The sequence below is a fragment of the Bufo gargarizans genome, chromosome 10, assembly GCF_014858855.1.
Source record: "Bufo gargarizans isolate SCDJY-AF-19 chromosome 10, ASM1485885v1, whole genome shotgun sequence".
In the NCBI taxonomy this organism is placed as follows: Eukaryota; Metazoa; Chordata; class Amphibia; order Anura; family Bufonidae; genus Bufo; species Bufo gargarizans.
This window is the reverse complement of record NC_058089.1, coordinates 112,664,432-112,691,185: the sequence shown is the minus strand read 5'-3', so window position 1 is coordinate 112,691,185 and position 26,754 is coordinate 112,664,432. Positions and strand designations below refer to the sequence as shown.

At 57.1% G+C, this 26,754-nt stretch overlaps 1 protein-coding gene across 1 annotated transcript in view; it reads right to left on the bottom strand.

Moving 5' to 3' along the window:
* Positions 1 to 26,754, bottom strand: part of ZNRF1 (zinc and ring finger 1) — a 51,028-nt gene that overhangs the window by 17,994 nt on the left and 6,280 nt on the right. Inside the window, exon 2 of the mRNA XM_044270428.1 lies at positions 5,965 to 6,060. Coding sequence (XP_044126363.1) covers positions 5,965 to 6,060 — 96 coding nt within the window. The remainder of the gene's footprint in view (positions 1 to 5,964; positions 6,061 to 26,754) is intronic.

Here is a 26,754-nt window from a genome sequence, read left to right as displayed (position 1 = left end):
GAAGTACAATGTGTCACGAGAAAACAATCTCAGAATTGTCTGGATAAATAAGAGTGTTCCAAAGTTATTACCACAAAGTGACATGTCAAATTTGCAAAATTAGACATGGTCTCGGGGGTATCAATGACCCTTGGTCATGAAAGGGTTAAGGACACATACACCCATATGTTGAGGACTTTGTTCCCTTTCAGGGGGGGGCAGCATCTCAAACACCTGCACCTCTGAGGATGCATTCAGCTCGTTAACCCCATTCACCCCTGCATAGAAAACAATTACTCTTACGGGTAAATGTTTTTCTTGAAACCCATGACGGCACCCATGCGACTAGGACCTCCCATCCAGGAGTGGAAACCTGAAGAGATAAAATGGTTCACACCCCCACCACACCTCAGTGATTCTAATAAACAGACCTCCGGAGGCGTGCCGACCACCAAGAACAAGAAGGTTGAAAACAGAAACCAACACACAAAGTGCTAAAGAAGACAACCAAATCTGGTAAATTATACCCCTTCTAATACAGTCAAGGAAAGTAACTTTACCAGCTGCTGTATAATTTTTTTGGGGTGCCGTCATGGGTTTCAAGAAAAACTATTACTGGTAGGAGTAATTATTGTTTTCCCCTCACCCATGACGGCACCCATGCAAGAATAAACTATAAGAGAAAAAAATTTAGGAGGAGTCCGGCTAAGGGAAGACTAAGCCAGGGGAATAATTCTTAACCCATCTAGCAATAACACTAGTAGAGACTTTGTGACTTCTAGCTCAACCCAAAAACTGAAGGAGATTGTCATCTATTCTCCAAGATTATGTGGAGTCTAGGTAAAAAAAAACTAAACACCTTCTGACATCAAGGCAATGGAATCTTTCTTCCAACAGATTGGTTGGATTTGGACAGAAGGAGGGTAGAATCACACCCTGACTTCTATGAAAATCGGAGACCACCTTAGGCTGAAAGGATGGAAGTGGTCCAATAACCACCTTGTGCTCTAAAATGGTAGTATTGGGAGGGAAGGCCTGAATTTCTGAAACCAGTCTAGCAGAGGTTATAGCTAAAAGGAAGGCCATTTTCAAAGCAAACATTTTAATAGAAATCTCCGTTAATGGTTCAAATAGCTTTTGTGATGGGGCCAAAAAGGACAGTATTCCAATCCCAGGGGGGGAGACAAGGGTCTTAAAGAAGGGTGCATTCTTGATACTGCCGACAAGAATCTTTTAATCCATGGATGATGTGCTAATCTGGAATCAAAGAAATAACTTAAAAGCAGCTACCTGGACTTTTAATGTAGATGCTTTAAGATTTCTGTCTAGCCCTGCTTGCAAAAACTCTAGGATCTTTGGTATTTCAGGTGACTTAAAGGGCTCTGGCCTATGTTCTAAGAAGGCTGAAAAAAACATTCCAAACTTTGTTATATTTTCGTGACGTAACCACCTTCCTACTCTTCAGCATAGTGGAGACTACTTTGGAGCATAATCCCCTTCTAGACCAAACTTCCCTTTCAAAATCCACACCGATAAAGAAGGAGAATTTCTGGGCTGGGATAGACTAGCGGACCCTGGTAAAGAAGATCCTCCTTCAACAGAAGGGTCCATGGAGGCTCTACTGCCATCCTTAGCAGACTGGAGTACCAGGACCTATCTGGCCACATTGGAGCTATCAGGATAACCGAGGCCCCTTCTCTTTCTATTTTCTGCAATACCTGGGGAATAAGGTAAAATGGAGGGAAGGCATACCCCAATTACTGGCTCCAGTCCTGCGCTAACCCGTCCATTGCTAACAGTCTGTCCAAATGGTTGAGGGAGAAGAACCGCTCTAATTTTCTGTTGGCTCTTGAGGCAAAAAGGTCCACTGTGGGAAGACTAACTCTGGACTATTTACAAAAAAAATGTCTGTTTTGACAACATTCTCCTTGTTTTAAAGGGAACCTGTCACCTGGATTTTGGGTATAGAGCCGAGGACATGGGTTGCTAGATGGCCGCTAGCACATCCGCAATATCCAGTCCCCATAGCTCTGTGCTTTTATTGTGTATAAAAACCGATTTGATACATATGCAAATTAGGCTGAGATGAGTCAGAGCTTGAAAATATGACTCTTCTCTGGTCACACAAGTAAGATATGACTCTTTTGTGTTAATTTGCATATGTATCAAATCTTTTTTTTTTTACACAATAAAAGCACACAGAGCTATGGGGACTGGGTATTGCGGATGTGCTAGCGGCGATCTAGCAACCCATGTCCTCAGCTCTATGCCCAAAATCCTGGTGACAGGTTCCCTTTAAGGAAGTCTGCTATGCCGCTCTCCTTCGCCTTCAGATGGACTGCTGACAGAAAAAGCCTCCTCTCCTCCGCTATATAAAAGATCTTCTGGCATAGAAGTAAAAGGGAAGGGACTCCCCCATTGACGGTTTATGTAGGCCACTGCTGTAAAAATGTCGGAATAGAAGACAATCTGCCAGTGTTTTACCTCTGGTATTGTTATGGACTATAGATACAAAATGGATACTTGCTTGTTGAGCTAAGATGGCAGCCAGGCATTCAGCCTACACCTATAAACTAGAATCTTACTTTGTGTTTTTATCATGTGTTTCTTTGTGGTTTCCGTTCAGCTCAAGCAAGCAGTTACAAAGAAAGAAGTAGTAACGGTTGCACCCAGGAACAAGGGGGGGAGTGAGGAGGAATTTCCTCTGGCCGTCAAGGTTACAGAAAAGTAGAGAGTTTCATAGCCAATAGAAAATATATACTTTATCTTTCACCCCCCCTCACTCCCTCCTCTCGTGAAAACTATGTATTGTCTGTTTTCTTAGAAATAAACCAGAGATCCTGATTAACTCCATGTAGTGAGTTGTCTGTCTGATCTCTCCGTGCACGTATCTTAATTAATTTGGAGCAGTACATCAAATCGAACTGGCAGCTTGGCCAGAACCAGAACAGTATAGCCAACTTCAGTGCCATCTCTACTGCCTTTAACTCCTTAAAATTGGAGGATGATTTCCCTGTGTTCAAGTCCCATCTCCCCTGCCAGCACCTGTGCTGGGAGTGGGCCCCCAAACCCCAAGGGCTGGCTTCTGTGGTATTTATAGTTGGGTCTAGAAATGTCCATGGAACCCCTGCAGATAGATTCTCCGGAATTGTCCACCACAACAGGGAGAGTCTTGTCTTTGAAGAATGGTGGAAACTCTGATCCAAGTCCCATGATTGTAGGATGAATGTCTGAAGCTCTCTGGAGTGGATCTGTGCATAAGGTACTGCTGGAATCGCTGATGTCATCTGCCCGAGTGCCGCCATTGCTTCCCTGAAAGTACACTGGTAAAAAAGGAAGGTAATCCTGGAAGATGAGATCTACAGTTGATGTTATTGTCTCCATACGAAATGTTTGTAGTCCAGAGATTTGTTAAATTTTTTTAGATTTAAAATCACTCTGAACGTTGCATTCGGTTTCTTCACCAAAAATAGAGGGGAATAAAACCGTTTGTCCCTCCCTGTTTTGGGAACTGGGCAAACTAGCACTTTGTTCAAAGAGGGAGAAAACTTCTAACTCCAAAGCATTTCTTCTTTCTGGATTTTTGGGACAAGCTGTCTGGGCAAAAAAATCTGGTGGATGAGAAAGGAATTCCAGCCGGAATCAGTTTTCTATCATACTTAGGATCCATTTGTTCTGCGAAATGGACCTCCAGGCTGGGAGAAACTGAGACAGTCTTCCCCTCACCTGAGATCTGGCGTCATTGTTGTTTGTCCTTTGGTCTATTGTCCTTGAACAAAAAAAAAAAAAAAGAAAAAAAAACTTTTATGAAATTTCTCCCCGTCTCTCCCGTCACTCTGCCTACCCCTTTGTCTTTTAAAACTGGTCTGGGATTTACAAAAAAAAAGGAAGTTTTCTGAGGTACCGGGAAACCCATCTTTATCTAAGGCCCTCTCTAGGAGGTCATCAAGCGAGGAACCAAACAGCCTAGAACCCTCACATGGAAGAGAGCAGAGTCTAGACTTGGAACCCTGATCCCCCTACCACGATTTAAGCCAGATAGCCCATCTAGCTGCGCTTGACATGGCAGCTGGTCTGGCAGAAAAGCGGATCGCATCAGCAGAAGCGTCCGCCAGGAATTCTGCTGCTTTAGAAAATGTAGGGAGGGAAGATAGTAATTCCTCTCTAGGTATTTTGTCCTCAACATAGGTAGACTTTTCTGGAGACCTTGGGTGACACTGACCGAGTGATTTAATAGAAGATTTAACTGCTGACCGTACCAAGGCCTTAATATATTTCTAGATAAGCTGTGAGACTCTTCCATAACCAACTTATTTAAACATGCTTAGTGGTGTAACATAAGGCTGCTAAGGCTACTCTACATCCTGCACATTCTTTAGGTTTAGTCTTTCCGGATGAATTCTTTGGCGTTTTTTCTACCTACAACACCACAACACCCAAAATTAAGAGAGGATAAATCTCACCAATAGTAGAGTCAAGCTTCCCCACTCCTCAGGACCAATACCGGGCTTGTGGGCCTCGAGGGCTCCAGGGGGTCGGCGCATCCTACATCACCTGGTTCCAACATGCTGGTGGAAACCCAGATCCTGCACTGTGTGCACACAAGGCTGGCTGCCTTCTCCTGCTGCCAATTTATCAAACGCACCTCGGCTCCTTTTAACCCCTAGGCCCAAAAATGCCTAATCCAAAGTATGAGGATGCCCACACCTCTTCCGGCCTGGCGCCCAGAAATGACATCAATGAGCCGGAAGGGGCCATCCCAGCGCGCATGCACAGAACGCAAGGGAAGCGCGCACCGACAACTTGGAAGCGGGACGCCGGGCACCCTCCTGCCATGGACCGGGAACCGCCTGAACACGCCCACATCGGCTCCCCAATGAGGCTTGGGAGGAAGGCAGCAGCTCCCAAGGAGACTGGGATATACCCTTTACAGCATAGTAGACACGGACCTCCCGAGGTGAGGACCAAAAAAAACGGTAGGAGCCAGGGCTCGTCAGGTACCTCAGGAAACCTGAACTGAGGCGTGAACCATTTTATCTCTTCAGGTTTCCGGTCCTGGATGGGAGGTCCTAGTCACATGGGTGCCGTCATGGGCGAGGGAAAAATTGTCTATTACATTCAGCCCCAGGCACATGGTAGGCAATGCCCCCCCCTCCACCACCACACACACACAATTTTCTTCTCCACTGAGAGATAAAGCTATACGGGCATATTTATTAAGACCAGTGTTTTATATGCTGGCCTCTTTATAACTTTGTCAGATCCAGCGCAGACTCTAAATATAGCTGACTTACATTTCAACCGTGTTCTATGCCTAAACCAGGAGTAGAAAATTATGAATGAGAAGGGGCTGTCACGCTTTTTTTTTTTTTTTTTTTTTTTTTTAGACCTGGCGTGAGCGGGGAAGAAGGCGCAGATTCTACAACATGGTGTGCGACAGGAATCTTGTCTTGGCCCCCGTAGATTTGTGTCTTGGTGGACAGAAAGACTAAACAGCAGGGTGCGCTACCAGAAAGGAAGATATAAATGAGAAACCTCACAATATTGTTACTGAGTATCTCCAGTAATACTTCATTCCCACGCCCCAGTCACCGCACAGCAATACCACATGTTTCAACTCTTCGTCATATCTGCTTGCTGTCAGTGAATGGGAACACCCATGTTTTAGAAATTGAAATGATACACAGACCTAAAACTTTGCACAGCTGAGGGGTTGTCACAACTGTACCCAAGTACAGGTACCTACAAGTGTCTTGCTTCTGGATGTAAACCAAAGCATTTCCATTAACTGAAAGCAAGCAGTGATTATTCCGCTGGCAGTTTTCTAATGTTTAAAAGGTGGGGAGGCACAAGTGATTTGTAAACCCCATTTGAGGGCATATCTGCAGGAACCGGACAGTGCACTCCTTCATAGGCATAATTGCTGGTAAGAGATGCCCAGGACGGACGGCGGGCAGATTTATAATGCAGTGCATACATACGTACCGTTATAGGAGAGCCGCGGCTTGCTTAGACACATTATAAAGTGCATCTCCATCTCATCAGAAGCTACAGACTTGGAGCATATGGGGCAGCGAAAGCCTAGAAATAAGAATAGAGACATATGAGCGGCGGTGACCGACAAGCTTACATTACATACGTACGACAGACATGGGGAGGGGGATACAGGACTGATTCACTGCAGGTGTGTGTGTGTGTATATATATATATATATATATATATATATATATATATATATATATATATATATATATATATATATATATATATATATATATATATATATGGCTAACATGTCCTGCCCTTACTGTGTATCGCTCTTCTGAATACTGTATCCTGCGCAGCCGCCAACACTCCGCTCCTGTAGCTTTCGGACATCGCCTTATACCACACCTATGGAGACGTATGCAAATTCCTGCTGTGCCTATGTGTAAGGAGTCTGTGTGCCGAGTAAACTACAGATTTCCATTCACTGCTAACAAACAAAGGCAACTGACCAGTACCGAGCCACCTATTTCTTATGAGACGGGTCCGGTTTTGTACAAGGTAAAGTTTTGTAAGTTTCTAACAGCCTCTTATCTGTTTGCCGACAGTGAACCCGTAAAAGCCTTCTACTTACAGCGGAGGGTTTGCTACAGTTGTAGCCAGGCAGTATTCTAGGCTGATGAACTGTAGCAAAACAAAATCGGGAAAGATGATTGCTGCTACCTAAACTGGATAAAACTGCGGCAAAGCCTCAGCTGTGACGTTTTTAGGAAATAAGAATGTTCCCATCCACTGAAAGGAAGCAGACATCTTGAAAATAGTGGGAGACTGAAACAAAGTTAATTAGAAAGTTGCAGAACATAACCATCGCCTCCTTGGACCGAGCATATCACTCAGTAAGTCCCCTACACCGTCTGCGCTCAGTGGTTGCCATCTTTTTGGGCGGTTTATCACACGTGGCCACATTACGTTCCCTCGCTAACCAGCACCTGAATGGCAGGGAAGCTACGATGCCTCCAACTTCTACCTTGTGATAAGTGAGGACAAGGAAGGAAGAGAAGCTCCCCTACACCAGAAGCCCAGAGTTTGCAGCTGCGCCTCCCCCGCCACGGTCGGCCTGACACATTTTGCAGGAATATATGGAGGAAGCTGCGGTCTCTGTGGGGTTTTAACAGACATCCTGTGATACAGCTGCTATCTGTCCTCTGCAAACCGTGCCACTGTGCGGCTGCAGGAAGACGCTCTGTAACAAGGGCGCGCTGCTCACACATTAGATACGGGGTCTGATGAGAGTTCGGGTGGGGGACCAGAGGAAGCCGGGGACAGGAGACACTGGGCCGACGCAGCCCAGGGCGTGGGGATGACTCTGCCGTTACATGAAAGGGATTCATCACCAAAGAGCAGAAAGAGCTGCGAGCCATAATTACTGACAATGCAGAGTAGAAAGGAGTCTCAGATGAGCTGCAGCAGCTGTGCCCATCCCCAATAGCTTGTACCACCCGATTCTCTCGCCTTTAAAAGGCACATTTCACTAGGGCAGATTTCCCTTTAAATTGGTGCATAAAGTGCTCGTCATCCAACCATATAATGAACGCCCCACCCCCTGGACTCCTGAGAGGTGCAGCACTTACTGGTTCTTAGGAGTCAGGACCATCTGTGTCACACGACTCCTCTCAGCTAAGCCGATTGGCCAAGACGGCTCAAAACCTGGAGGGTGATACGAGACCAGATATTTTTTAGCTGCTCCTTTCGCTGCATGCTATACTATGGAATGTGATGTCATAAGTACATACAAGTTCTGGTTTCTAACCCAATTATGCAGTGGCTTGGTCGCAGTACTATGCACACTGACAACAATAATAGCAGTAATTCCCTGTATCAGGCCCGGTACAGAGGTGTCCTCTGACGTCTGTACAATGCAATACGACATCTCAGGTACCAGCGACAATGGCCTGACAGGTTCGGCATCAGAGTTTCCAAAGATTCATTGTTTACCTGGTCACGAAATGCAGCGAATACTGCTGCAGGCGACGTGGCTGACGACGATGTGCAGACAGCTCCTGTCACATATATATCTGTCGATAACTTTGTGTTCTTTTCGTACAGACTTTCAAATCTGCTGCTTCCCATCATACAGGCATTGAGATTAAGAACAACCTTCTGGCTGCCTGTAGCCACCACCAGGGGGAGCTCACTGCACACTGTTTTACTGAGCTTAAAGGGGATTATCTCATCATGGACAATGGGGGGGGGAGGGGGGGCCATATCACTATGCCCCCATTGTCTTATAGGTGCGGGTTCCACCGCTGGGACCAGCACCTATATCGAGAAAGGAGCCCTGCAAGTGAAGGAGCAGCCGCCCTCCATTGATTTTCTATGGGGGCCGGCGAAAATAGCTTTTTCCGTCGGCCCCATAGAAATGAATAGGAGTGGGGGCCGCGCATGCACGGTACTCCCCCATTCACTTCTATGGGGAGCCGGCTGGGTGGTGGCCAGACTGGAGTCCTCCAGCCACCACCTTGCGGGGCTCCGTTCTCTATAAAAAGGTGTGGGTCCCAGCGATGGAACCCGCACATATAAGACAACGGAGGCATATCCTAGTGATATGCCCCCATTGCCTATGATGAGACAACCCCTTTAAGAAAGGCAGGTCTGATACTCCCTCTAGTGGTGGCTGCAAACAAAAGATTTTTTAAAGGAAACCTGTCAGATGGATTTTCCCCTCTAATCTCTCATGGGGCTCTTCAATTGCTCTCCTAGCATGAACCTAGAGAATTATACATTAAAGCCACAGCAGGGCAGAGAAGGGGACAAAGGGACATCATTTAGGAGACTGGTTGCTAGGGATGTGCCACATGACAACCCTCCATAGCAACCAGACTGACAGTCAGGCCTTTTCTCAACAAAAAAAAAAGTGGAAAAAAATAAATAAAATCGGATATTGACCCTCACCCCACTGCCATATTTGTATAGAACACCCCAGATGGAGATGGAGCGATCTACGGGCACCCCCACCTCCTTGCAGTAGTGCCCCTAGACCTTGCGAGGTGCCCTCTACCTGTAGGAGTACATGATACACAGAGGGCGAGGTGGAGGAGACTTAGCAGCATTCCATAGGTAATTGGATGACGAGGCGCATAATATCTATAACATGTGCGGGAGGCTGAGGAGGTAAGTACAGGCCCGGCTTCAGATGCCGTCACTTCGTCACCCGTGGTATGCATTGTATACAGTAAAGCAGGTCAGGGGTGCGGTGAGAGATGATCAAGCCACGAACAATGCAACTGCCTGCTCCACCCCATCGTATGGAGAAGAGATGATGCCAGAGCATCAAAAATATAAAGAAAATCTACAAATTAACCAAGTGGGCACTGCTCCATATACAAGCGGGTGGCACCAGGGCGCCTAATCGAGAGCGCAGGTGGCACAGAGGTATGTGTTATTATTCTGGTGTGCCTCTTCTATTATATGCGCTGTCTGGAGACTCCAGCGCAGATCTAACCTCTCCTGTATAGACATGACTCATATGGCAGTTCTGACGTGTTTCAGGTAAAGCCCAGGATCCCTTCAGTTCATCTCATTTTTTTTCAGCTGAGCCCCAAATTTCAGCCGTGACTGCAGATATACGCAATATGCACAAATCACACTACAGGAGATAATATAACTGTCTGCTGGTATATTGTACAGGCCCCACGTGACTGCGCACTTCTGTGGTGATGGGCGAAAGTACGGATATAATGCAGCAGCACACCATCTAGGATACGAGTAATATGCTGAGAATGAGAGCAGCATGAAAAGGGAACTGAGCAAACTATTCCTGACCCATTTCAGACACATAGAATGTCTTATACCACCCTGAGTTACATCCTGCATTATACTCCAGAGCTGCACTCACTAGTCTGCTGGCGGAGTCGCCGCCACTAGTCTGCTGGCGGAGTCGCCGCCACTAGTCTGCTGGCGGAGTCGCCGCCACTAGTCTGCTGGCGGAGTCGCCGCCACTAGTCTGCTGGCGGAGTCGCCGCCACTAGTCTGCTGGCGGAGTCGCCGCCACTAGTCTGCTGGCGGAGTCGCCGCCACTAGTCTGCTGGCGGAGTCGCCGCCACTAGTCTGCTGGCGGAGTCGCCGCCACTAGTCTGCTGGCGGAGTCGCCGCCACTAGTCTGCTGGCGGAGTCGCCGCCACTAGTCTGCTGGCGGAGTCGCCGCCACTAGTCTGCTGGCGGAGTCGCCGCCACTAGTCTGCTGGCGGAGTCGCCGCCACTAGTCTGCTGGCGGAGTCGCCGCCACTAGTCTGCTGGCGGAGTCGCCGCCACTAGTCTGCTGGCGGAGTCGCCGCCACTAGTCTGCTGGCGGAGTCGCCGCCACTAGTCTGCTGGCGGAGTCGCCGCCACTAGTCTGCTGGCGGAGTCGCCGCCACTAGTCTGCTGGCGGAGTCGCCGCCACTAGTCTGCTGGCGGAGTCGCCGCCACTAGTCTGCTGGCGGAGTCGCCGCCACTAGTCTGCTGGCGGAGTCGCCGCCACTAGTCTGCTGGCGGAGTCGCCGCCACTAGTCTGCTGCGGAGTCCGCCGCCACTAGTCTGCTGGCGGAGTCGCCGCCACTAGTCTGCTGGCGGAGTCGCCGCCACTAGTCTGCTGGCGGAGTCGCCGCCACTAGTCTGCTGGCGGAGTCGCCGCCACTAGTCTGCTGGCGGAGTCGCCGCCACTAGTCTGCTGGCGGAGTCGCCGCCACTAGTCTGCTGGCGGAGTCGCCGCCACTAGTCTGCTGGCGGAGTCGCCGCCACTAGTCTGCTGGCGGAGTCGCCGCCACTAGTCTGCTGGCGGAGTCGCCGCCACTAGTCTGCTGGCGGAGTCGCCGCCACTAGTCTGCTGGCGGAGTCGCCGCCACTAGTCTGCTGGCGGAGTCGCCGCCACTAGTCTGCTGGCGGAGTCGCCGCCACTAGTCTGCTGGCGGAGTCGCCGCCACTAGTCTGCTGGCGGAGTCGCCGCCACTAGTCTGCTGGCGGAGTCGCCGCCACTAGTCTGCTGGCGGAGTCGCCGCCACTAGTCTGCTGGCGGAGTCGCCGCCACTAGTCTGCTGGCGGAGTCGCCGCCACTAGTCTGCTGGCGGAGTCGCCGCCACTAGTCTGCTGGCGGAGTCGCCGCCACTAGTCTGCTGGCGGAGTCGCCGCCACTAGTCTGCTGGCGGAGTCGCCGCCACTAGTCTGCTGGCGGAGTCGCCGCCACTAGTCTGCTGGCGGAGTCGCCGCCACTAGTCTGCTGGCGGAGTCGCCGCCACTAGTCTGCTGGCGGAGTCGCCGCCACTAGTCTGCTGGCGGAGTCGCCGCCACTAGTCTGCTGGCGGAGTCGCCGCCACTAGTCTGCTGGCGGAGTCGCCGCACTAGTCTGCTGGCGGAGTCGCCGCCACTAGTCTGCTGGCGGAGTCGCCGCCACTAGTCTGCTGGCGGAGTCGCCGCCACTAGTCTGCTGGCGGAGTCGCCGCCACTAGTCCTGCTGGCGGAGTCGCCGCCACTAGTCTGCTGGCGGAGCGGAGTCGCCGCCACTAGTCTGCTGGCGGAGTCGCCGCCACTAGTCTGCTGGCGGAGTCGCCGCCACTAGTCTGCTGGCGGAGTCGCCGCCACTAGTCTGCTGGCGGAGTCGCCGCCACTAGTCTGCTGGCGGAGTCGCCGCCACTAGTCTGCTGGCGGAGTCGCCGCCACTAGTCTGCTGGCGGAGTCGCCGCCACTAGTCTGCTGGCGGAGTCGCCGCCACTAGTCTGCTGGCGGAGTCGCCGCCACTAGTCTGCTGGCGGAGTCGCCGCCACTAGTCTGCTGGCGGAGTCGCCGCCACTAGTCTGCTGGCGGAGTCCGCCGCCACTAGTCTGCTGGCGGAGTCCGCCGGCCACTAGTCTGCTGGCGGAGTCGCCGCCACTAGTCCTGCTGGCGGAGTCGCCGCCACTAGTCTGCTGGCGGAGTCGCCGCCACTAGTCTGCTGGCGGAGTCGCCGCCACTAGTCTGCTGGCGGAGTCGCCGCCACTAGTCTGCTGGCGGAGTCGCCGCCACTAGTCTGCTGGCGGAGTCGCCGCCACTAGTCTGCTGGCGGAGTCGCCGCCACTAGTCTGCTGGCGGAGTCGCCGCCACTAGTCTGCTGGCGGAGTCGCCGCCACTAGTCTGCTGGCGGAGTCGCCGCCACTAGTCTGCTGGCGGAGTCGCCGCCACTAGTCTGCTGGCGGAGTCGCCGCCACTAGTCTGCTGGCGGAGTCGCCGCCACTAGTCTGCTGGCGGAGTCGCCGCCACTAGTCTGCTGGCGGAGTCGCCGCCACTAGTCTGCTGGCGGAGTCGCCGCCACTAGTCTGCTGGCGGAGTCGCCGCCACTAGTCTGCTGGCGGAGTCGCCGCCACTAGTCTGCTGGCGGAGTCGCCGCCACTAGTCTGCTGGCGGAGTCGCCGCCACTAGTCTGCTGGCGGAGTCGCCGCCACTAGTCTGCTGGCGGAGTCGCCGCCACTAGTCTGCTGGCGAGTCGCCGCCACTAGTCTGCTGGCGGAGTCGCCGCCACTAGTCTGCTGGCGGAGTCGCCGCCACTAGTCTGCTGGCGGAGTCGCCGCCACTAGTCTGCTGGCGGAGTCGCCGCCACTAGTCTGCTGGCGGAGTCGCCGCCACTAGTCTGCTGGCGGAGTCGCCGCCACTAGTCTGCTGGCGGAGTCGCCGCCACTAGTCTGCTGGCGGAGTCGCCGCCACTAGTCTGCTGGCGGAGTCGCCGCCACTAGTCTGCTGGCGGAGTCGCCGCCACTAGTCTGCTGGCGGAGTCGCCGCCACTAGTCTGCTGGCGGAGTCGCCGCCACTAGTCTGCTGGCGGAGTCGCCGCCACTAGTCTGCTGGCGGAGTCGCCGCCACTAGTCTGCTGGCGGAGTCGCCGCCACTAGTCTGCTGGCGGAGTCCGCCGCCACTAGTCTGCTGGCGGAGTCGCCGCCACTAGTCTGCTGGCGGAGTCGCCGCCACTAGTCTGCTGGCGGAGTCGCCGCCACTAGTCTGCTGGCGGAGTCGCCGCCACTAGTCTGCTGGCGGAGTCGCCGCCACTAGTCTGCTGGCGGAGTCGCCGCCACTAGTCTGCTGGCGGAGTCGCCGCCACTAGTCTGCTGGCGGAGTCGCCGCCACTAGTCTGCTGGCGGAGTCGCCGCCACTAGTCTGCTAGGCAGGAGTCGCCGCCACTAGTCTGCTGGCGGAGTCGCCGCCACTAGTCTGCTGGCGGAGTCGCCGCCACTAGTCTGCTGGCGGAGTCGCCGCCACTAGTCTGCTGGCGGAGTCGCCGCCACTAGTCTGCTGGCGGAGTCGCCGCCACTAGTCTGCTGGCGGAGTCGCCGCCACTAGTCTGCTGGCGGAGTCGCCGCCACTAGTCTGCTGGCGGAGTCGCCGCCACTAGTCTGCTGGCGGAGTCGCCGCCACTAGTCTGCTGGCGGAGTCGCCGCCACTAGTCTGCTGGCGGAGTCGCCGCCACTAGTCTGCTGGCGGAGTCGCCGCCACTAGTCTGCTGGCGGAGTCGCCGCCACTAGTCTGCTGGCGGAGTCGCCGCCACTAGTCTGCTGGCGGAGTCGCCGCCACTAGTCTGCTGGCGGAGTCGCCGCCACTAGTCTGCTGGCGGAGTCGCCGCCACTAGTCTGCTGGCGGAGTCGCCGCCACTAGTCTGCTGGCGGAGTCGCCGCCACTAGTCTGCTGGCGGAGTCGCCGCCACTAGTCTGCTGGCGGAGTCGCCGCCACTAGTCTGCTGGCGGAGTCGCCGCCACTAGTCTGCTGGCGGAGTCGCCGCCACTAGTCTGCTGGCGGAGTCGCCGCCACTAGTCTGCTGGCGGAGTCGCCGCCACTAGTCTGCTGGCGGAGTCGCCGCCACTAGTCTGCTGGCGGAGTCGCCGCCACTAGTCTGCTGGCGGAGTCGCCGCCACTAGTTCTGCTGAGTCCGCCACTATCTGCTGCGGAGTCGCCGCCACTAGTCTGCTGGCGGAGTCGCCGCCACTAGTCTGCTGGCGGAGTCGCCGCCACTAGTCTGCTGGCGGAGTCGCCGCCACTAGTCTGCTGGCGGAGTCGCCGCCACTAGTCTGCTGCGAGTCGCCGCCACTAGTCTGCTGGCGGAGTCGCCGCCACTAGTCTGCTGGCGGAGTCGCCGCCACTAGTCTGCTGGCGGAGTCGCCGCCACTAGTCTGCTGGCGGAGTCGCCGCCACTAGTCTGCTGGCGGAGTCGCCGCCACTAGTCTGCTGGCGGAGTCGCCGCCACTAGTCTGCTGGCGGAGTCGCCGCCACTAGTCTGCTGGCGGAGTCGCCGCCACTAGTCTGCTGGCGGAGTCGCCGCCACTAGTCCTGCTGGCGGAGTCGCCGCCACTAGTCTGCTGGCGGAAGTCGCCGCCACTAGTCTGCTGGCGGAGTCGCCGCCACTAGTCTGCTGGCGGAGTCGCCGCCACTAGTCTGCTGGCGGAGTCGCCGCCACTAGTCTGCTGGCGGAGTCGCCGCCACTAGTCTGCTGGCGGAGTCGCCGCCACTAGTCTGCTGGCGGAGTCGCCGCCACTAGTCTTGCTGGCGGAGTCGCCGCCACTAGTCTGCTGGCGGAGTCGCCGCCACTAGTCTGCTGGCGGAGTCGCCGCCACTAGTCTGCTGGCGAGTCGCCGCCACTAGTCTGCTGGCGGAGTCGCCGCCACTAGTCTGCTGGCGGAGTCGCCGCCACTAGTCTGCTGGCGGAGTCGCCGCCACTAGTCTGCTGGCGGAGGTCGCCGCCACTAGTCTGCTGGCGAGTCGCCGCCACTAGTCTGCTGGCGGAGTCGCCGCCACTAGTCGGCTGGCCGGAGTCGCCGCCACTAGTCTGCTGGCGGAGTCGCCGCCACTAGTCTGCGGCGGAGTCGCCGCCACTAGTCTGCTGGCGGAGTCGCCGCCACTATTCTGCTGGCGGAGTCGCCGCCACTAGTCTGCTGGCGGAGTCGCCGCCACTAGTCTGCTGGCGGAGTCGCCGCCACTAGTCTGCTGGCGGAGTCGCCGCCACTAGTCTGCTTGGCGGAGTCGCCGCCACTAGTCTGCTGGCGGGAGTCGCCGCCACTAGTCTTGCTGGCGGAGTCGCCGCCACTAGTCTGCTGGCGGAGTCTCCGCCACTAGTCTGCTGGCGAGAGTCGCCGCCACTAGTCTGCTGGCGGAGTCGCCGCCACTAGTCTGCTGGCGGAGTCGCCGCCACTAGTCCTGCCTGGGCGGAGTCGCCGCCACTAGTCTGCTTGGCGGAGGTCGCCGCCACTAGTCTGCTGGCGGAGTCGCCGCCACTAGTCTGCTGGCGGAGTCGCCGCCACTAGTCTGCTGGCGGAGTCGCCGCCACTAGTCTGCTGGCGGAGTCGCCGCCACTAGTCTGCTGGCGGAGTCGCCGCCACTAGTCTGCTGGCGGAGTCGCCGCCACTAGTCTGCTGGCGGAGTCGCCGCCACTAGTCTGCTGGCGGAGTCGCCGCCACTAGTCTGCTGGCGGAGTCGCCGCCACTAGTCTGCTGGCGGAGTCGCCGCCACTAGTCTGCTGGCGGAGTCGCCGCCACTAGTCTGCTGGCGGAGTCGCCGCCACTAGTCTGCTGGCGGAGTTCGCCGCCACTAGTCTGCTGGCGGAGTCGCCGCCACTAGTCTGCTGGCGGAGTCGCCGCCACTAGTCTGCTGGCGGAGTCGCCGCCACTAGTCTGCTGGCGGAGTCGCCGCCACTAGTCTGCTGGCGGAGTCGCCGCCACTAGTCTGCTGGCGGAGTCGCCGCCACTAGTACTGCTGGGGAGTCGCCGCCACTAGTCTGCTGGCGGAGTCGCCGCCACTAGTCTGCTGGCGGAGTCGCCGCCACTAGTCTGCTGGCGGAGTCGCCGCCACTAGTCTGCTGGCGGAGTCGCCGCCACTAGTCTGCTGGCGGAGTCGCCGCCACTAGGTCTGCTGGCGGAGTCGCCGCCACTAGTCTGCTGGCGGAGTCGCCGCCACTAGTCTGCTGGCGGAGTCGCCGCCACTAGTCTGCTGGCGGAGTCGCGCCACTAGTCTGCTGGCGGAGTCGCCGCCACTAGTCTGCTGGCGGAGTCGCCGCCACTAGTCTGCTGGCGGAGGTCGCCGCCACTAGTCTGCTGGCGGAGTCGCCGCCACTAGTCTGCTGGCGGAGTCGCCGCCACTAGTCTGCTGGCGGAGTCGCCGCCACTAGTCTGCTGGCGGAGTCGCCGCCACTAGTCTGCTGGCGGAGTCGCCGCCACTAGTCTGCTGGCGGAGTCGCCGCCACTAGTCTGCTGGCGGAGTCGCCGCCACTAGTCTGCTGGCGAGTCGCCGCTGGCTGAGTCGCCGCCACTAGTCTGCTGGCGGAGTCGCCGCCACTAGTCTGCTGGCGGAGTCGCCGCCACTAGTCTGCTGGCGGAGTCGCCGCCACTAGTCTGCTGGCGGAGTCGCCGCCACTAGTCTGCTGGCGGAGTCGCCGCCACTAGTCTGCTGGCGGAGTCGCCGCCACTAGTCTGCTGGCGGAGTCGCCGCCACTAGTCTGCTGGCGGAGTCGCCGCCACTAGTCTGCTGGCGGAGTCGCCGCCACTAGTCTGCTGGCGGAGTCGCCGCCACTAGTCTGCTGGCGGAGTCGCCGCCACTAGTCTGCTGGCGGAGTCGCCGCCACTAGTCTGCTGGCGGAGTCGCCGCCACTAGTCTGCTGGCGGAGTCGCCGCCACTAGTCTGCTGGCGGAGTCGCCGCCACTAGTCTGCTGGCGGAGTCGCCGCCACTAGTCTGCTGGCGGAGTCGCCGCCACTAGTCTGCTGGCGGAGTCGCCGCCACTAGTCTGCTGGCGGAGTCGCCGCCACTAGTCTGCTGGCGGAGTCGCCGCCACTAGTCTGCTGGCGGAGTCGCCGCCACTAGTCTGCTGGCGGAGTCGCCGCCACTAGTCTGCTGGCGGAGTCGCCGCCACTAGTCTGCTGGCGGAGTCGCCGCCACTAGTCTGCTGGCGGAGTCGCCGCCATAGTCTGCTGGCGGAGTCGCCGCCACTAGTCTGCTGGCGGAGTCGCCGCCACTAGTCTGCTGGCGGAGTCGCCGCCACTAGTCTGCTGGCGGAGTCGCCGCCACTAGTCTGCTGGCGGAGTCGCCGCCACTAGTCTGCTGGCGGAGTCGCCGCCACTAGTCTGCTGGCGGAGTCGCCGCCACTAGTCCTGCTGGCGGAGTCGCCGCCACTAGTCTGCTGGCGGAGTCGCCGCCACTAGTCTGCTGGCGGAGTCGCCGCCACTAGTCTGCTGGCGGAGTCGCCGCCACTAGTCTGCTGGCGGAGTCGCCGCCACTAGTCTGCTGGCGGAGTCGCCGCCACTAGTCTGCTGGCGGAGTCGCCGCCACTAGTCTGCTGGCGGAGTCGCCGCCACTAGTCTGCTGGCGGAGTCGCCGCCACTAGTCTGCTGGCGGAGTCGCCGCCACTAGTCGCTGGCGAGTCGCTGGCGGATCGCCGCCACTAGTCTGCGGCGAGTCGCCGCCACTAGTCTGCTGGCGGAGTCGCCGCCCTAGTCTGCTGGCGGAGTCGCCGCCACTAGTCTGCTGGCGGAGTCGCCGCCACTAGTCTGCTGGCGGAGTCGCCGCCACTAGTCTGCTGGCGGAGTCGCCGCCACTAGTCTGCTGGCGGAGTCGCCGCCACTAGTCCTGCTGGCGGAGTCGCCGCCACTAGTCTGCTGGCGGAGCTCGCCGCCACTAGTCTGCTGGCGGAGTCGCCGCCACTAGTCTGCTGGCGGAGTCGCCGCCACTAGTCTGCTGGCGGAGTCGCCGCCACTAGTCTGCTGTCGGAGTCGCCGCCACTAGTCTGCTGGCGGAGGTCGCCGCCACTAGTCTGCTGGCGGAGTCGCCGCCACTAGTCTGCTGGCGGAGTCGCCGCCACTAGTCCTGCTGGCGGAGTCGCCGCCACTAGTCCTGCTGGCGGAGTCGCCGCCACTAGTCTGCTGGCGGAGTCGCCGCCACTAGTCTGCTGGCGGAGTCGCCGCCACTAGCTGCTGCGTATCGCCGCCACTAGTCTGCTGGCGGAGCTGCTGGCGGAGTCGCCCACTAGTCTGCTGGCGGAGTCGCCGCCACTAGTCTGCTGGCGGAGTCGCCGCCACTAGTCTGCTGGCGGAGTCGCCGCCACTAGTCTGCTGGCGGAGTCGCCGCCACTAGTCTGCTGGCGGAGTCCGCCGCCACTAGTCTGCTGGCGGAGTCGCCGCCACTAGTCTGCTGGCGGAGTCGCCGCCACTAGTCTGCTGGCGGAGTCGCCGCCACTAGTCTGCTGGCGGAGTCGCCGCCACTAGTCTGCTGGCGGAGTCGCCGCCACTAGTCTGCTGGCGGAGTCGCCGCCACTAGTCTGCTGGCGGAGTCGCCGCCACTAGTCTGCTGGCGGAGTCGCCGCCACTAGTCTGCTGGCGGAGTCGCCGCCACTAGTCTGCTGCGGAGTCGCCGCCACTAGTCTGCTGGCGGAGTCGCCGCCACTAGTCTGCTGGCGGAGTCGCCGCCACTAGTCTGCTGGCGGAGTCGCCGCCACTAGTCTGCTGGCGGAGTCGCCGCCACTAGTCTGCTGGCGGAGTCGCCGCCACTAGTCTGCTGGCGGAGTCGCCGCCACTAGTCTGCTGGCGGAGTCGCCGCCACTAGTCTGCTGGCGGAGTCGCCGCCACTAGTCTGCTGGCGGAGTCGCCGCCACTAGTCTGCTGGCGGAGTCGCAGCCACTAGTCTGCTGGCGGAGTCGCCGCCACTAGTCTGCTGGCGGAGTCGCCGCCACTAGTCTGCTGGCGGAGTCGCCGCCACTAGTCTGCTGGCGGAAGTCGCCGCCACTAGTCTGGGCTGGCGGAGTCGCCGCCACTAGTCTGCTGGCGGAGTCGCCGCACTAGTCTGCTGGCGGAGTCGCCGCCACTAGTCTGCTGGCGGAGTCGCCGCCACTAGTCTGCTGGCGGAGTATCGCCGCCACTAGTCTGCTGGCGGAGTCGCCGCCACTAGTCTGCTGGCGGAGTCGCCGCCACTAGTCTGCTGGCGGAGTCGCCGCACTAGTCTGCTGGGTCGCACTAGTCTGCTGGCGGAGTCGCCGCCACTAGTCTGCTGGCGGAGTCGCCGCCACTAGTCTGCTGGCGGAGTCGCCGCCACTAGTCTGCTGGCGGAGTCGCCGCCACTAGTCTGCTGGCGGAGTCGCCGCCACTAGTCTGCTGGCGGAGTCCCGCCATGTTGCGGCGGAGCGCCGCCACTAGTCTGCTGGCGGAGTCGCGCCACTAGTCTCTGCTGGCGGAGTCGCCGCCACTAGTCTGCTGGCGGAGTCGCCGCACTAGTCTGCTGGCGGAGTTCGCCGCCACTAGTCTGCTGGCGGAGTCGCGCCACTAGTCTGCTGGCGGAGTCGCCGCCACTAGTCTGCTGGCGGAGTCGCCGCCACTAGTCTGCTGGCGGAGTCGCCGCCACTAGTCTGCTGGGCGGAGTCGCCGCCACTAGTCTGCTGGCGGAGTCGCCGCCACTAGTCTGCTGGCGGAGTCCGCGCCAATAGTATGCTGGCGGAGTCGCCGCCACTAGTCTGCTGGCGGAGTCGCCGCACTAGTCTGCTGGCGGAGTCGCCGCCACTAGTCTGCTGGCGAGTCGCCGCCACTAGTCTGCTGGCGGAGGCCGCCGGGCCACTAGTCTGCTGGCGGAGTCGCCGCCCACTAGTCTGCTGGCGGAGTCGCCGCCACTAGTCTGCTGGCGGAGTCACCGCCACTAGTCTGCTGGCGGAGTCACCGCCACTAGTCTGCTGGCGGAGTCACCGCCACTAGTCTGCTGGCGGAGTCACCGCCACTAGTCTGCTGGCGGAGTCACCGCCACTAGTCTGCTGGCGGAGTCACCGCCACTAGTCTGCTGGCGGAGTCAGCCGCCACTAGTCTGCTGGCGGGAGTCCGCCGCCACTAGTCTGCTGGCGGAGTCGCCGCCACTAGTCTGCTGGGCGGAGTCGCCGCCACTAGTCTGCTGGCGGAGTCGCCGCCACTAGTCTGCTGGCGGAGTCGCCGCCACTAGTCTGCTGGCGGAGTCGCCGCCACTAGTCTGCTGGCGGAGTCGCCGCCACTAGTCTGCTGGCGGAGTCGCCGCCAACTAGTCTGCTGGCGGAGTCGCCGCCACTAGTCTGCTGGCGGAGTCGCCGCCACTAGTCTGCTGGCGGAGTCGCCGCCACTAGTCTGCTGGCGGAGTCGCCGCCACTAGTCTGCTGGCGGAGTCGCCGCCACTATCTGCTGGCGGAGTCGCCGCACTAGTCTGCTGGCGGAGTCGCCGCCACTAGTCTGCTGGCGGAGTCGCCGCCACTAGTCTGCTGGCGGAGTCGCCGCCACTAGTCTGCTGGCGGAGTCGCCGCCACTAGTCTGCTGGCGGAGTCGCCGCCACTAGTCTGCTGGCGGAGTCGCCGCCACTAGTCTGCTGGCGGAGTCGCGCACCGCCCTAGTCTGCTGGCGGAGTCGCCGCCACTAGTCTGCTGGCGGAGTCGCCGCCACTAGTCTGCTGGCGGAGTCGCCGCCACTAGTCTGCTGGCGGAGTCGCCGCCACTAGTCTGCTGGCGGAGTCGCCGCCACTAGTCTGCTGGCGGAGTCGCCGCACTAGTCTGCTGGCGGAGTCGACCGCCACTAGTCTGCTGGCGGAGTCGCAGCCACTAGTCTGCTGGCGGAGTCGCCGCCACTAGTCTGCTGGCGGAGTCGCCGCCCACTAGTCTGCTGGCGGAGTCGCCGCCACTAGTCTGCTGGCGGAGTCGCCGCCACTAGTCTGCTGGCGGAGTCGCCGCCACTAGTCTGCTGGCGGAGTCGCCGCCACTAGTCTGCTGGCGGAGTCGCCGCCACTAGTCTGCTGGCGGAGTCGCCGCCACTAGTCTGCTGGCGGAGTCGCCGCCACTAGTCTGCTGGCGGAGTCGCCGCCACTAGTCTGCTGGCGGAGTCGCCGCCACTAGTCTGCTGGCGGAGTCGCCGCCACTAGTCTGCTGGCGGAGTCGCCGCCACTAGTCTGCTGGCGGAGTCGCCGCCACTAGTCTGCTGGCGGAGTCGCCGCCACTAGTCTGCTGGCGGAGTCGCCGCCACTAGTCTGCTGGCGGAGTCGCCGCCACTAGTCTGCTGGCGGAGTCGCCGCCACTAGTCTGCTGGCGGAGTCGCCGCCACTAGTCTGCTGGCGGAGTCGCCGCCACTAGTCTGCTGGCGGAGTCGCCGCCACTAGTCTGCTGGCGGAGTCGCGCCACTAGTCTGCTGGCGGAGTCACCGCCACTAGTCTGCTGGCGGAGTCCCAGCCACTAGTCTGCTGGCGGAGTCCCCGCCACTAGTCTGCTGGCGGAGTCACCGCCACTAGTCTGCTGGCGGAGTCACCGCCACTAGTCTGCTGGCGGAGTCACCGCCACTAGTCTGCTGGCGGAGTCACCGCCACTAGTCTGCTGGCGGAGTCACCGCACTAGTCTGCTGGCGGAGTCACCGCCACTAGTCTGCTGGCGGAGTCACCGCCACTAGTCTGCTGGCGGAGTCACCGCCACTAGTCTGCTGGCGGAGTCACCGCCACTAGTCTGCTGGCGGAGTCACCGCCACTAGTCTGCTGGGCGAGTCCACCGCCATCGATCTGCTGGCGGAGTCACCGCCACTAGTCTGCTGGCGAGGAAGTCACCGCCACTAGTCTGCTGGCGGAGTCACCGCCACTAGTCTGCCTGGCGGAGTCACCGCCACTAGTCTGCTGGCGGAGTCACCGCCACTAGTCTGCTGGCGGAGTCACCGCCACTAGTCTGCTGGCGGAGTCCCGCCACTAGTCTGCTGGCGGAGTCACCGCCACTTAGTCTGCTGGCGGAGTCACCGCCACTAGTCTGCTGGCGGAGTCACAGCCACTAGTCTGCTGGCGGAGTCACCGCCACTAGTCTGCTGGCGGAGTCACCGCCACGAGTCTGCTGGCGGAGTCACCGCCCACAGTCTGCTGGCGGAGTCACCGCCAATTAGTCTGCTGGCGGAGTCACCGCCACTAGTCTGCTGGCGGAGTCACCGCCACTAGTCTGCTGGCGGAGTCACCGCCACTAGTCCTGCTGGCGGAGTCACCGCCACTAGTCTGCTGGCGGAGTCACGCCACTAGTCTGCTGGCGGAGTCACCGCCACTAGTCTGCTGGCGGAGTCACCGCCACTAGTCTGCTGGCGGAGTCACCGCACTAGTCTGCTGGCGGAGTCACCGCCACTAGTCTGCTGGCGGAGTCACCGCCACTAGTCTGCTGGCGGAGTCACCGCCACTAGTCTGCTGGCGGAGTCACCGCCACTAGTCTGCTGGCGGAGTCACCGCCACTAGTCTGCTGGCGGAGTCACCGCCACTAGTCTGCTGGCGGAGTCACCGCCACTAGTCTGCTGGCGGAGTCCACCGCCACTAGTCTGCTGGCGGAGTCACCGCCACTAGTCTGCTGGCGGAGTCACCGCCACTAGTCTGCTGGCGGAGTCACCGCCACTAGTCTGCTGGCGGAGTCACCGCCACTAGTCTGCTGGCGGAGTCACCGCCATAGTCTGCTGGCGAGTCACCGCCACTAGTCGCTGGCGGAGTCCCGCCACTAGTCTGCTGGCGGAGTCACCGCCACTAGTCTGCTGGCGGAGTCACCCGCCACTAGTCTGCTGGCGGAGTCACCGCCACTAGTCTGCTGGCGGAGTCACCGCCACTAGTCTGCTGGCGGAGTCACCGCCCACTAGTCTCTGCGGGTCCCCTATCTGCGCGGAGTCACCGCCACTAGTCTGCTGGCGGAGTCACCGCCACTAGTCTGCTGGCGGAGTCACCGCCACTAGTCTGCTGGCGGAGTCACCGCCACTAGTCTGCTGGCGGAGTCACCGCCACTAGTCTGCTGGCGGAGTCACCGCCACTAGTCTGCTGGCGGAGTCACCGCCACTAGTCTGCTGGCGGAGTCACCGCCACTAGTCTGCTGGCGGAGTCACCGCCACTAGTCTGCTGGCGGAGTCACCGCCACTAGTCTGCTGGCGGAGTCACCGCCACTAGTCTGCTGGCGGAGTCACCGCCACTAGTCTGCTGGCGGAGTCACCGCCACTAGTCTGCTGGCGGAGTCACCGTCACTAGTCTGCTGGCGGAGTCACCGTCACTAGTCTGCTGGCGGAGTCACCGTCACTAGTCTGCTGGCGGAGTCACCGTGTACATACATTACTTATCTTGTACTGATCCTCATTTACATCCTGTATTATACTCCAGAGCTGTACTCACTATTCTGCTGGTGGAGTCACTGTGTGCATACATTACTTATCCTGAGGAGAGGGGGCACGGGCTGCCCACCACCGTTCTGGAAAAATATACAGGCTGCCAGCCAGGAAAAATGAATATAATTGGAAGCAAAGCATGTCAGAATAGACAGCAAGTGTCAGAGGGAGGCTCAGCGGAGCAGAGAGACGGCAGATTCCTGGCTCCATCGCATATACAGGTGAAAGTCGAAAAATTAGAATATAGTGCAAAGTTCATTTATTTCAGTAATGCAACTTAAACCTAACATATGGGATAGACGCATTACATGCAAAGAGAGATATTTCAAGCATTTGTTATAATTTGGATGATTATGGCTTACAGTTTATCAAAGTCTCAATCTCAGTTCCCCTTTGCTCAGGGGGTGTGGATTGATTAGCTGACTAGAGTGCGACACTTTGAGCCTAGAATATTGATCCTTTTCACAAAATTCTAATTTTAAGTTGCATTAATGCAATTATTTTTAATTTGCATTACTGAAATAAATGGACTTTTGCACGATATTCTAATTTTTCGAGTTTCACCTGTATATACTATACCCAGGCACCCGTACAATGATGTCTGCTTAAAGGGATGGGGACCAGCAGCTAGTGACGCAGATGGAAGAATGCAAACCAGACTCCCTGGCTGACCATCTAAAGCAGTGTTTCCCAACCAGTGTGCCTCCAGCTGTTGCAAAACTACAACTCCCAGCATGCCTGGACAGCCTTTGGCTGTGCGGGCATGCTGGGAGTTGTAGTTTGCAACAGCTGGAGGCACACTGGTTGGGAAACACTGATCTAAAGGAACCTGCAGAGGACAGGAGTGTACTAAGGCACATGCATGCTCAGCTGACAGTGTTCGTAGCCAGCTTTATAACAGAGGCCGCCATCAGTCCCCCATCCCTGGCCACAATGGCTGATAACAGAAAGCAATAGACTGCATTTAGCTGGCGGCAGACATGGCTCTTCTTGGTAAATGCCACCATTTACCATCTTTATGGCGAATGGCATGAAAATGCCTCTACGGCGAGTATGGCAGAGGAGCGAAGAACAACAACCGCTTGGTGGATAGAAGAGAAGAATAGATTCACATACCAACTGCCCATCAGGCACAATGCGGGTTTACTGCCCCTTTAACTGGCACCAAGATAAAGAGTCACCCAAACCCCTCAGCCCGACAGCAGCTGGAACGCATGGAAAGACACATGAAAGTGGAGCAGTGTGACTGAGCGGATCAGTGTCAGCGCACCCTGCCCCCCATCCCTCCGCTGCGGCGCCCCGGGGCGGATTCCTACTCTGATCCATCTCTGAAGCCTCTAATTCATCACATCCTTATAACTGTGCGATCACTCAGCGCAGCAGAACCTCCCCTGATAAGACACGTGCAGGGAGGATCAACACCTCTGCCTTAGGCCGCCGACAAAAAGTGGACGATTGCCTCGAGAAGCCAGGCCCCAGCCACATCCACTGGTCACATCCAATATCACTTAGGCTCTATGGCCCATGAGTACGAGCCCCGGGTTTGGTATATATGCCTGGAAAAGCACATACTGTGATGTAAACGGCCCTGGAGGTCATATCAGCCGCGCCAGTACTGATATCAGTCACATGTGATGTAATGGCTCTGGAGGTTATATCAGAGCTGGAGCGTTATAAGAGGAGCCGCTGATATCCGTCATACAGGTGAAACTAGAATATCGTGCAAAGTTCATTTATTTCAGTAATGCAACTTAAAAAGGTGAAAATAACATATGAGACTCATTACAGGCAAAGCGAGAGATTTCAAGCCTTTATTTGTTATAATGTGGATAATTATGGCTCACAGCTTATGAAACCCCGAAGTCACAATTTTTAGGTACCCTTTGCTCAGGGGGTATGGATTGATTAGCTGACTAGAGTGTGACACTTTGAGCCTAGAATATTGAACCTTTTCACAAAATTCTAATGTTAAGCTGCATTAAAGGGATTCTGTCACCTCGTTTTAGGTTATAGAGCTGCAGACATGCACGGCTAGATCGCCGCAATATACCGGTCCTATAGGCCTGGGTGCTTTTATTTTCTTTAAAAAAGGATTTTATATACAGTACAGACCAAAAGTTTGGACACACCTTCTCATTCAAAGAGTTTTCTTTATTTTCATGACTATGAAAATTGTAGATTCACACTGAAGGCATCAAAACTATGAATTAACACATGTGGAATTATATACTTATCAAAAAAGTATGAAACAACTGAAAATATGTCATATTCTAGGTTCTTCAAAGTAGCCACCTTTTGCTTTGATTACTGCTTTGCACACTCTTGGCATTCTCTTGATGAGCTTCAAGAGGTAGTCACCTGAAATGGTCTTCCAACAGTCTTGAAGGAGTTCCCCGAGATGCTTAGCACTTGTTGGCCCTTTTGCCTTCACTCTGCGGTCCAGCTCACCCCAAACCATCTCGATTGGGTTCAGGTCCGGTGGCTGTGGAGGCCAGGTCATCTGGCGCAGCACCCCATCACTCTCCTTTATGGTCAAATAGCCCTTACACAGCCTGGAGGTGTGTTTGGGGTCATTGTCCTGTTGAAAAATAAATGATGGTCCAACTAAACGCAAACCGGATGGAATAGCATGCCGCTGCAAGATTACGGCAATCTAACTGTGAGCTAGGAGGAGATTTGGAGGACACAGGCGGTGCTGGGCTCCTTCACAGGGTGGTGTGGCTGGGCACCAAGGTGGTTAGTACAGCCCCTTGGGCACCTTACCAGGGTCATTTACATTTATAAAATCTTTTTTTTTTTTAAGCACAATAAAAGCACACAGCCCTATAGGACCGGTATATTGCGGAGATGCATATATTGCGGAGATGGTAGCGGCGATCTAGCCGTGCATGTCCGCAGCTCTATAACCTAAAACGAGGTGACAGAATCCCTTTAATTCAATTCCTTTTAATTTGCATTACTGAAATAAATGGACTTTTGCATGATATTCAAATATTTCAAGTTTCACCTGTATATGATGTAATGTCTATGGAGGTGATATCAGCACTGGTGCGATATAAGAGGAGCGGCTGATATCAGTCACATATAATATGTCTCTTATATGTCCCTCCAGCATCGCTCTGCTTCCTATCCTCTGCAGCCAGACATATGGTTTCTCTAGAACCTAACAGCAGCCAACCTTCTGCTAACACAACCCATGAAGTCTCTGCAGGGGCGACCCCGTACTGGGAGCGTACCTTCATCCCTTAATGGTTTCCCCGGCCTGGGCAATGGGCGCACAGGAGAAGTGGTTGGGAGATTTCATTGCCCTTCACATGCAGATTCTACTTTATAGAAACCATCAAGAGCAGCGGATATAAATAACCGGGAGACACCTGTTCATTCACAAGCCAGAATTACCATCCCCCGTACACTCGAGTCCAGAGCAGTCTCTCTGGACGTCAACTTGACCTCTGCCATCACCTACTGTGGTCACTGGAAACCTAAGAGGACACAGACATCCAGAAAGCTGTGAGATGACCTGCAGCCACTGCCCCCACCAGTGCACACACAGTCCAGAGGAGGAGGCGCCGGTACTAGAGCTGTGTGAGCGGAACCAAGTCATCAACCTCTGGAGAGAAATGGGTTCAGTTCACTGACGGCAAGCTAAGATCTTGAAATGGCACAAAA